Here is a 15,804-nt window from a genome sequence, read left to right on the forward strand (position 1 = left end):
ACACAAAGCATCAAATGTTATTTCTTTACCTTTAAAATCTGGAGATAATCAAGACATCACTAACCATTGGAATGTGGCAATATAAGGATTCTCAAAAGTAAGTGATCCATTTCCCTTTTTTTTTTTTGAAAGGATCTGTAGGCAGAATTTTTCTGCTCCTCTCTCTCCTTAAAGGACAGAATTCCCAAGGATGGATGAAAGGGGGAGGAAATATACAATTTGTGAAACTGTCTCAAGAAATAAAGTCTACTGTAAGTCTAAATGGCAAACTCTGCAGGCAAGAACTATTTTTTAAACATTAATTTTCATATTCAAAGTAGGGACTAGTACTTGGGACATAATGAGGCCTTGATGATTATTACATTGAACTAAAACATGAATATGTCATCAAAACAGTTGCTACTGAACAAAATTAAAATATTCTTCATATATAAATATAAGTAAACTCATTTCCCTTAATATTTATTATCATACGAAAATAAGAAATATGTATAGGTTTATAGTCAATACAGTCAATGAAATGTGACCTTAATTTGTGTACTTAAGGGAAGAAACTATGAAGATTAAAAAATAAAGTATCAGACCATACAATTTTTAACCAGGAAGCAAATTACAAATCCAGTACCAACTAGTGTAAGCTACCATATAATCCTGACATAATGTACATAATAATAACACATATTTCATGTGGTTTTCATATACTATATTCATATGAATGTATATAAATACACACTTTATGAATTATATGCATATCTTATATGTCTACAAATAACCCCCAAAAGGATAAATTTTTTTAGTTGCATGGAATATATAAATTTATTATTAAAATGTTAATATGCTAGTAAAGAATGTAATACAGTTGTTCCATCAAGAGCATTATTAGGTTTAGAAATAATACAGACAAATCAAGTATACTTTCTAAAATAGATATAGAAGAATTAAGGTAGTAGTTCTCTATTATATTAGATATCTCTAATATCTAGATATATTAATTGTCTATCTTATTAGAAAAATAAGCACCTGGAAATATATAGGGGCACATCCAATTATTGGCATGCGCTACGAGCACTTAGTGTCCAGGAACAAAGATGCTAGCTGAGCTGTCATATATAGGACAGTCCCATTTTACACATAGTTGTCCCATCCAAAATACTAATAGTATTCCTTTTGAGAAATAATCAGTTATGGTATAATTAAAATTGATGAGGATCATCACAAACATTCTAGAAAATGTACAGTAAAAAGCAGAGAACAGTGGGGTAGAGAAAGAAGGCTTGAGTAAAAGTTGAGGAAGATATGTAAAGGGAAAGAGAGCACAGTGGAGAAGACATGCCTAGCAACAATGCACGCTAGAGGTGGGCATGTTCATTCAGATTTAGAAAAAGCTAGAGATGAAGAAACATAAATAAGTTCCTCTACCTCCACTAACTCTCAGAACCAAGAGCTCCAGCCTCTTTATCAAATGGGGACTCTCTGGTTTCCTAATTGTGCTTTCTGAATTCTTTCTCCAAAAGAGACCTAATGGTAGGACTTTAGGGACTTGTCTGCCTTCCTTAGTTTCCTCAAGTATATGCTAATGTTCAAGGTCTTGAATTCCTTTTTTACAGGATCTAAAGCTTTATAATTTACTATTAGAGAAAATAAAAGTGTAAGAAGCAATAGCTGGCTGATTGAGAATTAGTTCCAGTCAAATTAATTGTCTAATCAAGAAGAATATATGACAGATATCAGAATCCTCCTCCTATTGTAAAGGGAAAAATAAAAGGAGTGAACATCTTTGGAGAAGAAGGTCCTAAAAAAGGATGCTATGAATCTAAATGCAGTTTCCCAATTTCTTCTAGGGACTACTTACTCCTCTTTAGCTGAGTAGAAACATAACCATTGCAAGAATGCCATTTGTCACTTGTAACTTAAAATGTAGGCTTTGATTATGAAAAGTTTATTTTAAAAAATCTAAGTATTCCTAGAGGGCATGCTAAAAAACATGCCCCTTCTTAAGCTTGAACATGATAACCCATGAAAACTGTTACAGATTAATAATGGGATTTCAGTGATTTCCCCCGCCCCGAAGATTTGCATGAAGTTTGAGCACAGATTCCTCACACTTAGCATTAAATAAAATATTTACAGTATATTCAAAGGAGGTGGTAAAAATATTTTTCTAACACTTTTAAAGTTCATCAATTCTAAATTAAACAATATGGACTATAGTACTCACATGCTGGTTCTGTATTAAAGCATCAAGATTGGGTTCACATGGAATGCTGAAAACCACACGAATCCTACCTTCTGTAATCACATCCCCTGAATCCTGAACCTTGGAAGGAAAAAAAAAAAATCAAAGTATGTTTTAGTCTCTCTCACTATATTTTATTTACTTTTCTACTTATTTGAGCAGTGTTTATTTCTGACATTTCTGACAGTGTGTATTTCAGTAAAGCTGGATACTGGAGATTTTCTTAGAATTTGTAAATGAATGTGACTATATTGTAAATTTGAGTCATTGTACTTGCTTCAATTGCTGTTAGCCAGTCTTTTTTTTTTTTTTCTTTTTTCTTTTTTTAATTTTATTTATTTATGATAGGCACACACAGAGAGAGAGAGAGGCAGAGACACAGGCAGAGGGAGAAGCAGGCTCCATGCACCGGGAGCCCGACGTGGGACTCGATCCTGGGTCCCCAGGATCACACCCTGGGCCAAAGGCAGGCACTAAACCGCCGCGCCACCCAGGGATCCCCAGTCTTTTATTTTCTAAATTAACTTTTTATTTGCAAATAACTTTAACCTACCAAAAAGTTGCAAAAATAAAAATAGGTCAAAGATCATTTGTAAAACATTTACGTAAATGTTCACATTTTACTCCATCTGCTTTAACATATATGTGCACTGTGTATTTACATACAATTATTTTTCTGAACTTTCTGAGGGTATATTATGTATATCGTGTCCCTTATCCTTTAATATTTTGGTGTATATTTCCTAAGAAGAAGGATATTTTACTATATAATCATAGTACAGTAGTAAGTACATTTATTTACATTGATAACAATACTAATCTACTGTTCATATCCCAATTTTGTCACAGTTGATCTAAAAATGTTCCTTTTGGGGCACCTGGTGGCTCAGTGGTTGAGCTCTGCTTTTGGCTCAGGTCATGATCCTGGGATACAGTATCGTATCAGGCTCCCCAAAGGGGGCCTGCTTCTCCCTCTTTCTGTGTCTCTGCTCTCTGTGTCTCTGGTGAATAAATAAAATCTTTAAAAAAAATGTTCCTTTTAATAAAGAAAACTCTTTTCTCTTTCTACTACAGAATCTAAGCTAGGATCAGATATTGCATTTAGTTGTCATCTCTCTCTAGCCTCTTTAAATCTAAACTATATCCAAAGTGTTTCTTTGTCTTTCTTTTTTTTTTTTCCTTTGTCTTTTATAACATTGATATTTTGAAGAAGAATACCGGTCATTCTACCCCCTCTATCTTGCGTCTAAAAACAAAAGTTCCTCTTTCTGGATTTGTCTGATGCTTCCTTGTGATTAGAGCAAGCTCATATATTCTCAGCCAGAATAGTGCATGGATGATGTGTCCTTATTAGGGTATCACATATGGAGGTACATGATGTTCACCTGTCCCTCACTGTGATATTAAAACTTTGATTATATCAAAGATATTGCTCAATTTCTTTACTGTCCAATTATGTGTTTTTTTCCCTCTTACACCTAATTAACAGTCTGTGGGAAGATATAAGACCATGAAAATATCCTATTCAGATAAAAAATTCCCCCTAGATTTAATTTCCAACGATGATTGTTGCCCTATTCAATCTTTATCATAATGCTTATAAAATGGTGGTTTTCCAACTCTAGCACTCTCTCCATTTACCTTTGACACAATACTATAAGCAAGAGCCCTTCCATTCCCTATTTACTTATTTATTATCACTGTGGAATCATTAATTCCTATTTCCCCTCAATGGTTTATAATTCATTACTGTACTTTATTATTTTAGCACTCAAACTGTCCCAGATTTGGCCAGTTTGGTAGGAGCCCCTTTAATCTGGCTCCTGTGTTTATGGGATATGCTCCCATCACTTTTTTGAGCACTTCCTTACTTTATGGCATAACAAATGGTTATCTTGTACCTACCCTGTCCCAGCCCTGTAATGGGCCATTTCTGAGAAGCTTTCAGTGGAGTATGCTATTAGAGGTCAAAACCTGGAGATTATATGTGTTCATTGTTACCAGAGTGTTTTTGCTTCTTATCCTTTTGAGCAAATAGAGCTAGAAAGTGTGTATGTACAGGCATATATGCATTCATACACATACAAACATGTATGTATTTTAAAAATCATATTAATACCTCCAATTCTAATCTGTCCACAGATTCTTTCTTGCATTCTTCCATTTCATATTTACATGTATCTTTTTCCATGTGAGAACTGGAGTTTCTCAAACATCAACATTTATAAGTTCATTAACTCAATAATACAACTAAAATGATTTCAGAATTGCTTCATCCATACTATCACAATAAATAAACCTGCTAAATAAACAATTATGATTTGAATTCTTTTTTCCCCACCTCCTGACCCCAACCTGCTCAACACAAAAGACATACAGTCAAATACTGTGTTCTAAAGTTAGACAAATACATTTTTTCCCCTTCAGTATTACATTTTATTTTATACCTAAATGAGGGTAAGTTAAATAACTCTATTAACTTAAAACTAAAGAAATTTAATTAGTAATAATAACAGGAACTAACTTCTCCAGTGCAGCCATAATAAGGGGTTCCCAGCATAAAGACCATACTTCTAGGAGGAAACAAGTCATCCAATGTTTTGATATTGGAGAAACGGGAGTCAAAAGCTCGGATGTCCTATATAGAATGAAATATAAAAGTAATTATCATAGTCAAAATTTCTATGGATTGCACATCAAGTTTTTCTTCCTATGGGGTTATGACTATGCTGTCTGCCAACGTGAAATATAAAGATTTTCTACATAATTCTAGTAGCTAAAATGTGTTGATTTTATATGCCATTCTTCTAGGTACTTCATACATTTATTAATTCATTTCATCTTCAAGACAACCCTCTGTAGCACAGATCATTATTTAGCCTCACCCTACAAAACCCAAGGAAACTAAGGCAACAGAAAGGGAGTGAAATCTCACCCAAGGTCGTACAGCAAGAAGTCAACTCAGGCAGTCTATGCTCTTAATTACTATACTATACTGTTTCCCAAAATTATAGGATGAATACATGATTTAAAAAATTTTTGTATCCTTTATCATACCCATAACTACAAATACAAAAGCCTGCTTTTCTTTCTTTCTCTCTCTCTTTCTTTCTTTTCTTTCTTTCTCTTTCTTTCTTTCCTTCTTTCTCTTTCCTTCCTTCCTTCCTTCCTTCCTTCCTTCCTTCCTTCCTTTCTTCTTTCTTTTTTTTCTTTCCTTTTTTTTTCTTTCTCTCTCTCTCTCCCTTTCCTTTCCTTTCCTTTCCTTTCCTTTCCTTTCCTTTCCTTTCCTTTCCTTTCCTTTCCTTTCCTTTCCTTTCCTTTCCTTTCCTTTCTAACTTATTTAAGGCAAACACGTTTTGGAGAGTAAGTATCTAAAACTGCAGTGTTAAGCTAATGTGGGGCTTTTTCAATTAGAGATTAAGTTTAAAAAATAAATAAATAAAAAAGACAAGTTCCCTAATCACACACCAAGGGAGTGTCTGAGCATAAATAATCCTTTTAAAGACTACAGTTTTTGTGGTGGTTCAAGATGGCAGCCTAGGAAGATCTTGAAATCCTCTCCTCCCATGGACACAACAAATCTTCAGCTACCTACGGACAAATTAGTATCCTCTGAAAAAGACCTGAAAACTAGTTGAACAACTCCACAACAAAATATTAAAAGGCATACATCAATACAGATAGGAGAGGCAGAGACATATTCTTGCCAAAAACTCTACCCTTGATGTGGAGACACACAATCAAAGGAGGGATCTTCTTCCTGAGGAGCAAGGAGTTTGTGTCCTGTATCAGGCACCTCAACCCTTGGAAACTGCACTGGAGAGACAGACCCCCAAAGTATCTGGCTTTGAAAACCAATGGGGCTTACATCCAGGAGACCCAAAAGGCTATAGGTACTGGAGATTCTGCTCTTAAAGGGCTGTGTGCAGACTCATTGGCCCTGAGACCTAGGGTAAAACCAGCAGTTTGAAAGTAATCTAGATCCATGGAAAAAAGATTCATTTGCTAATCTTAAAGTGTCTGTCAGAGGCACAAGGGCCTGTTGGGACTTTTTCTGGGTACTCAAGTGTTAGCAGGTGCCATTTTTTGTGCTCTTTCTTTACTTTGCTAGCATTGCATGTGCCCTGCTAAATCTGGCAGGCACATGCCCCCCATCCCCCACCCGCCGTATGTATCTGGTCTCTCTCTCTCCCTCTACACACACACACACACACACACACACACACACACACACACACACACAGAGAGAGACAGAGAGAGACAGAGAGAGAGAGAGTGGAATACAACTCAGCCATAAAAAATAATGAAAATCTTGCCATTTGCAACAACATGGATAAACCATGAGGGTATTATGGTAAGTTAAATAAGACAGAGAAAGACAAATACCATATGACCAGTTAATATGGAATTTGAAAAACAAAGCAAACAAATAAAACAAAATACAACACAACTAACAGATACAGAGAAATGGCTGGTGGCTGCCAGAAGGAAGGGGTTTCGGGAGATGGGTGAAATGGGTGAAGGGGCTTAAGGGGTACAATCTTAGAGTTATAAAATAAATAAAGCATAGAGATGTAAGGTACAGCATGATGACTTTAGTCAGTAATAATGCATTACATATTTGAAAGTAGCTAAAAAAGTAAATCTTAAAAAATTGTGTAACTTCGTATGATAGCAGATGGTAACTAGACTTATACTGCTGATCATTTGGCAGTGTATACATTGAATCATTTTGTACACCTGAAACCAATATAATGTTATAGGTCAAGTATACATAAATAAAAAAAGACTAGTTTTTTCAAATTATATTAAATCATAATCTCCATTATATATACTGCTGTATTAGTTTTCTATTCATAAATAAATACCAATATGATATAGTCTTTTTTTTATTCAGCATGAAGTAGTGTGCATTAAGATACAACTGAGACCTGATGGAGACTTACCTTTACAATAGTTTGATAAACAAAAGGAAGAACTTGTTTTGACCACTGTTTCTCTAGACGAACTTCACCATTTTGATTTATTTGATATTTACGACCTGTGAGCAACTGAGCATACACAACTGCAGATGTTTCATTTATTATTATTCCTTTCCTTCTTAGGTAGCTAAAAGAAATAATAAAAAAGAAATGTAGATATGTATGAGCGTGTGTATACTCTAGGATGATAATCAAACTACCAACTCATAATCAAATGTTTAAATAAAATAAAAAAAAATTTAAATAAATATGCTAGCAGTTCTGAGTACCTACCTTAAGATTTTTTTGCATTAGTTTTTTACTCTATGGATACCTCTCCCAATGTCTATGTGATTCAATGAGAACTCGTTTAAGAGCTCTAAGAAATTCTTGTATTTCATAATCACTAGGATGGGGATAACAAAAAAAGTGAAAATGCCAAGTGTTGGAAAGAATGTGGAGAAACTGAAACACTTGTACATTGTTGGTGGGAATGTAAAATGGTGCACTCATCGTGAAAAACCGTTTGGCAAAAAAGTCTAGCAATTCCTCGTCTAAGTATATACACAAAGAACCGGAAAGGTATTCAAATAAATATTTATAAATGAATGTATATAGCAACATTATTCACAGTAGCAAAAAGGTGGAAAGAACTCAAATGTCTTCCAACAGATGAATGGATAACAACAGGTGGTATACCCAGACAATAAAATATTTGGCCACAGGGATCCCTGGGTGGCGCAGTGGTTTGGCGCCTGCCTTTGGCCCAGGGCGCGATCCTGGAGACCCGGGATCGAATCCCACGTCAGGCTCCCAGTGCATGGAGCCTGCTTCTCCCTCTGCCTGTGTCTCTGCCTCTCTCTCTCTCTCTGCGTGACTATCATAAATAAATAAAAAATTAAAAAAAAAATATTTGGCCACAAAAAGAAAGTACTGATACATGTGACAATGTATGAGCCTAAAAAGCATGCTAAGCTTATGTGAAGTTAGACACATAAGGCCACATATTATATAACATTCCAATTTTGCAAAAAATCCAGAATAGATGAATCCAAAAAGACAGAAGAGGTTGGCAGGGGCATTCAATGGGCCTTTTCTTTCTTTCTTTCTTTTTTAAAAAATATTTTATTTATTCACAAGAGACACAGAGAGAGAGAGGCAGAGACATAGGCAGAGGGAGAAGCAGACTCCATGCAGGGAGCCCGATGCGGGACTCGATCCCAGGACTCCAGGATCACATCCCGGGCTGAAGGCAGGCGCTAAACTGCTGAGCCACCCAGGGATCAATCCCCTGGTATCATTTAAAAAAATTCAATGGGAAAACCCCGACTACTTCCACTCAAAAGTTATGTAGCCAATAATCTTGCTACCAATATGACAAGGATATTACAAGAAAGGAAAATTATCTGCCAATCTTTCTTATGAACATAAAAGCAAAAATCCAAAACAAAATGTAACAAATTGAATCTAATTACATATAAAAAGGATAATACATCATAGTCTAATAGGATTTTCTCCAGGAATTCAGGATTAGATTTATATTTGAAATTCAATCCATATAACTCACCAGATTAAAAGAAAAAAGAAAAATCATATGGTCATTTTGATACATGCCAAAAAGAAAATTGACAAAATCAGTACCAATTAATGATAAAAACTCTCAACCAACTAGGAATAGAAGGAATATTCCTTTATCTGATAAAGGATATTGATTAAAAAAAAAAACCCTTGATAGCAATCATCATATTTTATAATGAATTATTTAAGGCTTTTCTCTGAAATTGAGAATAACACCATAAATCAATAATGAAAATTACAAATAAGAATCAGCAGGGCACTTGGATGGCTCAGTTGGTTAAGCAATCTGCCTTTGGCTTAGGTCATGATCCCAGGATCCTGGGATCGAGCCCCAAGTCAGCTCCCTGCTCAGTGGTGAGTCTGCTTCTCCCTCTCTCTGACCCTCCCTGCTGCTTGTGCTTTTGCTCTTCCTCTCGTGCTTGCTCTCTCTCTCAAATGAACATATAAAAAATCTTAAAACAAAACAAAACAAAACCAGATAAGAGACAGGTAAATCAACTCAGTCAGAAAAAGAAAAATTCAATATATTTGAATAGGCATTGTACAGCATATTCAAATGCCCAACAAATATGAAAGGATGCAGAGCTTCAATAGTCATCAGGGAAGTGCCAATTAAACCAAATGAAATACTATATTACCATGGCTAAAATGGAAGAGACAATAATAAGTATTGATGAGAGTAGAGATAAAAGAAGTTCTTATAAATTGCTGGAAGAATGTAAACTGATACAATCAATTTGTAAATCTTTTTGGTGGTTCTATTAAAGCTGAGCTTAAGCATTATCCTATGAAGCAATAATTCCACTCTTAATTATGTACCTAACAGTAATGCATACTAATGCATATGGTATGTATTCCCTAAAAGTCTCAAATAAGAAACAACTCAATTGTCTACCTACAAAAGAATGGATAAATAAATTGTGCTATATTCATACAATGTAATATAATCATTAGTGAAAATGAACAAACTAAACTATATGTAACAACACAGATGAATATTAGAATCACAGTACTGAGCAAAAGAGGTCAGGTTCAAAACAAATACATTGTGTATGAATCAATTCATACAAAGTTAAAAGTAGGAAAAACTAATCTCTAGAGTTACAAATCAAAATAGTTACATCTGGAGGAGAGGAGAAATGGATGGTAATGGCAGCATAAGGGGCTTTGTGGGATTATGACAACCTTTCTGTTGGTTCTATTTCTCAACTTGTAGTCTAGTAATGCATATGAAAATTTATCAAGTAATATATTTATGATTTGTATATATTCTTTTCTATGTATACTTCAATAAAGACTTTCTATTAGGAAAAGAAAACAAATAATAATTTGGAACAGTATCTTTAAATTTTCAAGTGGAAGTGGTAGGAAGATTTTTCACTATTTACTTTTTTAAAAAAGATTTATTTATTTATTATATACAGGGAGTGTGTGCATGAGAGCGCATGAGTACATGCATGTACAGAGGAGTAGCAGAGGGAGATGGAGAGAAATCCTCAATGAGACTCCTGGCTGAGTACACCCTGACCTGGGGCTCAATTGCAGGACCCTGACATCATGACCTGAGCCAAAACCAAGAGTCAGAGGCTAAACTGACTGAGCCACTCAGGTACCCCTATCTATTTATATTGCTTTTACTTTACACTTTTATGGATTTGGGGTCAGTGTTGTGGCCTGTATTCTTTTTTAAAGTCCCTGTGTTTATTGATTATTTATTTATTTTTAAGTAAACTCTATGTGCAATGTGGGGCTGGAACTCATGACCCCAAGATGAGAGTTGCATGCTCTACTGACTAGCCAGGTGCTTAGTCTGTATTCTTTCTTTCGCTCTTAACTGAAGTATAATTAACATATAGCATTATATTAGTGATACTGTTACTATATAGGGAGAGTACAAACATGGCACCTGCCGGTTTCGGCACAGGGAAGGTAGAGGAAGAATGCAAATATGGTATCTGTCAATGCCTCAGTCCCTGGAAAGAATTCCAACAGGCCCCTATCCCTCCAACAGTTACCTTATGGTTAGAAATAAATGTCCTTCTCATATGGTCTAGGTGCTTTACAAATTTCAGCTTTTACCCTGCCTGGGTCCTGAGATAATTGAGTCCACGTGTGAGCTCTTTAAGAGCAGAATCTCCATTTCCTACAGCCCCATGTTTCTCCTGGATACAAGTTCCACTGGTTTCAAAGCTAGATGTTTTGGGGCTCATCTCTCTAGTGTAGGTCCCGAGGGTTAAGGTAACTGATGTGGGGCATTAAATTTTTAAAAATATTTAATATATCTCTTCTTCTCTAAATTATAACAAAACAAATTATAACAAATTATAAACAAAACTATCTTTTAACTTTCCCTTATGTAAAATGAGAGTTAGTACTTAAAAGTTAATTCTGTATTTTATTTTTATTTTAAAGATTTTATTTATTTATTCATGTGAGACACACAGAGAGAGAGGGAGAGACATAGGTAGAGGGAGTAGCAGGTTCCCTGCAGGGAGCCTGATGTGGCACTTGATCCCAGGACCCCGGGATCATGCCCTGAACCAAAGGCAGATGCTCAACTTTTGAGCCACTCAGGTGTCCCTAATTCTGTATTTTAATAATGAATTAATAATTGGCGTTTATCACTGATCCTTTGGTAACCACATTTTTGGGGGTTGATTCATCTCTTGCTTGTTTGAGGTACAAGGTTTTGGAACTCTTCAAATTATCTTCCAAGTACACCGCCTTCTCCACAGCATCCCATAAAATACTTCCTTGTGTCTTTTCTCTAAATCTTCTCCCTTTCTCCAATTCCCAATCCTTTCATTCCATCATATCCTCAATATCCACCTCTTTAACTGAAGGTATCAGTTCTTTGTGTAGACCTCTCAAGGAGTAGCTGTTTGTTTTCATACTGTGTATGGGAAGGAGAGGGTGTTGGTGTTCTCCTTACAACCCACTTTGACATTCAGATCCCTCACAGTAAACTACTCTACTCTTTTCCATTCTATCCTTATGTCTACCACCATCCAGAATGCCTTCAATGTTTACATATATAACTTATCCAAGACCATAGGAATTCAAGTTCACAATCTCCTCGTCGCCAATGACCTTCTCTTTCACTCCAGCCATCTAGTCCTATGGCTAATACGTGGGTCATGACTTTACCCATAACACTTTCACTTCCAAAATCATTAATCCCAATATCTTATTGTCTAAAAACTTCTCCATCCAACTTGCTTGTTCAACCACTTTATGATTAACTTAATTTGGGATCTCCAACCCACTGATCCTTCTACTTTCTCTGAAACTATTAACCTTCTACTTTCTTCGCTTCTCTTACTATCCCACTTGGATTTTATTGTCCACTATTTCAGTAACATTCCTGCCAATATCCTAAGCTTCCTTGCCTCTTTGTCTTTTCATTGACTCCATCTGGGGAAATCCAGTGCTGGTTAAATCTCTCTGCTTTTTCTAGGTCGGTAAGTGATCAACTGAACTCTACTACCAAAAGATAGGGCAGATTGTTACATTATAAATGTATGACATTCAAATTCAAAAACGGCCTTAAATATTGCCTATAATTCAACAATGTTTTTCTGATCAACTGATAGATTCTTTCATTTTCCCCAAGGAATATTTTTTTTAAGTTTATGAAGCTTGAACTCATGACCCCAAGATCAAGAGTCACATGTACTTCTGTATGAGCCAGCTAGGTGCTCCCCAAATATTATTTTCAAACCTCCTCTATTTTACTCAAATTTAAGACCAACCTCTCTTTCCCTGCTTCAATTCTCAATAGCTAAATTCAACATTTACTTTACAAAGAAAACAAAAGGCAGTCAATGAGAGTGTCTCATCTGCCCCATGCCAAATACACATACTAACCTACAGTCGCATACCATCCTGTTAAAATAGAGGGACTATCTTTCATCCATATATCAGATGTGGTATATATAAACAATAGAATACTACTCAGCCATCAAAAAGTTGACATCTTGCTATTTGTAGCAATGTGGTTGCAATTAGAGGATATTATTCTAAATGAAATAAGTCAGTCAGAAAAAGGCAATTATATGATTTCATTGATAAATGGAATTTAAGAAACAAAACAGAGGATCATAGACGAAGAGAGGAAAAAATAAAACAAGACAAAGTCAGAGACGGAGACAGACCATAAGAGACTCTTAATCAGGGGATCCCTGGGTGGCTCAGTGGTTTAGTGCCTGTCTTTGGCCCAGGGCATGATCCTGGAGTCCCAGGATCAAGGCTCCCTGCATGGAGCCTGCTTCTCCCTCTGCCTGTATTTCTGCCCCGCCCCCATCTCTCATGAATAAATAAATAAAATCTTAAAAAAAAAACAAACTCTTAATCATAGGAAACAAACTGAGGGTTGTTCAAGGGGGTAGGTGGGAGATGGGTAATTGGGTGATGAACACTAAGGACAGCACGTGATGTAATGAGCACTGGGTATTATGTAAGACTGATGAATCACTGTCTTCTACCTCTGAAATCAATAATATATGTTCATTAACTGAATTTAAATAAATTTAAAAAATAATCTTTTGTTCCACCTTTAAATATATTGTTTTCTTTCTTTTGAATTTCACACCTCTCTTCTTATTTTTTACATATCATATCTCAACACCAAGTCCACTCAATTCTATATCCTTCTTCAGCTGTATCTTGATGGTAGTTTTTTTAGAAAGGAAATCTGTTACACAGGAATACAAAAAGGTACCAGTATTGTCATATATGCTTAGGGGATTTCTGAAAATAAAATCACATAATTTGGTACTCATTGAAACATGTGTATGTTCACAAAAAAAAAAAATGTACTGAACTTAGGAGAACATGTCTTGGTTAGTAAGATATATGGAGATATAACTGAAATAAGTAATAGGTTCTACATTCTCCCTGTAGAGGTCTTAGAGCTAAGGATGGTGGGCATAAGCATTTCTCCTGATCATTAGAGCCATGAGATCCTTATGCTGACATAGTATGCAAAATCCCAAGTCAGTAAAGTAAATTCTCAGGGGCAGTATGAGTGGCCTTGTGATTTTCACCTCAGAAGACAGATTACAGAAGAGGTGGGGAGTTGTGGGGAGAGAGGACAAAACGTGAGGTGATATGAGGGAGGAATATGGTGGTAAAAAAAAGTAGTCCAAGAAAATGGTGACCAGAATAAATAAACCTAAGTGCTTATGATCCACATAGCTTTGTCGACCCTATGTGGTGAACAAGAGATCCTGACCTGGCAGGCACTAAAAATCATTCTCTTGTGTGACTCAACATACACTGCCATCAACTTCAGTGGTCTGTTGCCTTGATTGTTATCTCTGCTCTTTGTGACTGTCACAGAAGAGCAAGTCCACCCTCATGGGAAAGAATAGGTAGAACAAGAGGTCAGGAGCTTTTGGTTCACTTTACAACTAAAGTTTTTGAAGTTGTTTATTCCTATTATGTTTCCATTTCTCTTACTCTCAATTATTCCTCCACTCATACTAGTCTGGCTTGCAGCCCCAGCTCAGTCAAAATAGCTCTTGCTTAATCTTCTTCATAACATTTGACATGGCTTATTCCCTTATTCTTGAAACACTCTTTTTCTTTGATTTGCATGACGTAACACTTTCCTGGTTCTTCTCCTGCCTCTCAGATTGTCTTGTTCTTTTTCCTTTGTTGCCTCATCTTCCTCATTGGGGTTCCCTTTTAGTTCCAACACTCGAGCCACATCGGGCATTATCATTAATGTTATACATGCTGCTTTTCCTCCTGCCATGTAGACTTTGCATGTACCTTTTCCCTCATCCTGATACATGTTCCGTTTTCATGCTGCCTAACCCCACATTCAGATAACAGTCTAATCAACATTTTCCACTGTAAAGTTTCTTTGACTAAGGCAAATGCCTCCTTAGCTAGGTCAAATTCCTCTACTATATAGTCTCAGAGCACTATTCCTTCAAAGCAATTGTAATTGCAGTTTGAGCAAAAATTCACTCAAGATGGGGTGTCTGGGTGGCTCAGTCGGTTAAGCATCCGACTCTTGGATTCAGCTCAGGTCCTGATCTCATGGTTTGTGGGACTGAGCCCCACATCAAGCTCCATGCTCAGCAGGAGTCTGCTTGGATATTCTCTCCCTCTACCCCTTTCCCCTTACTCATGCACACTCTGTCTCTCTCTCTCAAATAAATAAATCTTAAATTCACACAAGATATTAATGCCTATTTCTCATCTACCAGCTATAAGTTTTATGAGTGTAGCACTGTGTGATTTTATTCACTATGGTATCCACAGTGCCAACTACTGTACCTAGCAGGTATCAATAATTATTGAATACATGAACAAATGTCTAAACTCTTATAGTATTTTGAATGAGATACTTCTCAATCAAAGGAGTCGAACAAAACAATCTCTATTCATTCAAACTAACAAATATTTATTGATTGCTTTAGCATTAGCCTAGAAATGAGAACAGAGTGGTAACAAAAATAGATGTGTTCCCTACTATTATGGAGCATACTATCTAAGGAAATGGACATTAAAGTAACCACACAAGTAAACTGATTATTGTGATTATACAGTAGAAAATAAAATTCGGTATAGTATGAACTATGACAGGGGTATCTATTGTCAGAAGGCAAAATACATTGTGCCTCCTGAGGGCTATATTTATCTCCTTGTTTTATGCTGGATGGTTTATTTATTTAAGATTTATTTATTTATTTTAGAGAGAGAGAGAAAGAGTGTGTACACACATGAGAGCAGGGGGAGGGGCAGAGAGATACAGAATCTCAAGCAGATTCCATGCTGAGCATGAACCTTGACCTCATAACCCTGAGATCACGACCTGAACCGAAACCCAGAGTTGGACACTTAGCCAACTACACACCCCAGGTGCCCCATGCTAGATGGTTTTTATAGCCTTTTTACATTTTCCCTATTTACTCATCTTTGAATAGGATATTATAGCCTCGTATTAACTCCAAAATTATGTAAGAGGCATCTCCTTAAATTCCCCATTTACCAAAGGATGTTATAGTTTTAACAGGA

The 15,804-nt window shown here is 36.0% G+C and overlaps 1 protein-coding gene across 4 annotated transcripts in view; it reads right to left on the reverse strand.

Annotated features, from left to right (window-relative positions):
• XRN1 (5'-3' exoribonuclease 1) overlaps positions 1-15,804 on the reverse strand; it is a 102,982-nt gene that overhangs the window by 40,705 nt on the left and 46,473 nt on the right. For 3 of the 4 annotated variants that reach the window (XM_025448791.3, XM_049099905.1, XM_025448792.3), the window contains 3 exons: positions 7,183-7,345; positions 4,761-4,874; positions 2,219-2,317 (listed from right to left, as the gene is read on the reverse strand). In XM_025448791.3, the coding sequence (XP_025304576.1) occupies positions 2,219-2,317; positions 4,761-4,874; positions 7,183-7,345 (376 nt within the window). Of the gene's footprint in view, positions 1-29; positions 168-2,218; positions 2,318-4,760; positions 4,875-7,182; positions 7,346-15,804 lie in introns of all 4 variants that reach the window. The other variant, XM_025448797.3, reaches the window with a different exon arrangement.

The sequence above is a fragment of the Canis lupus genome, chromosome 23 (assembly GCF_003254725.2).
Source record: "Canis lupus dingo isolate Sandy chromosome 23, ASM325472v2, whole genome shotgun sequence".
Classification (NCBI taxonomy): domain Eukaryota; kingdom Metazoa; phylum Chordata; class Mammalia; order Carnivora; family Canidae; genus Canis; species Canis lupus.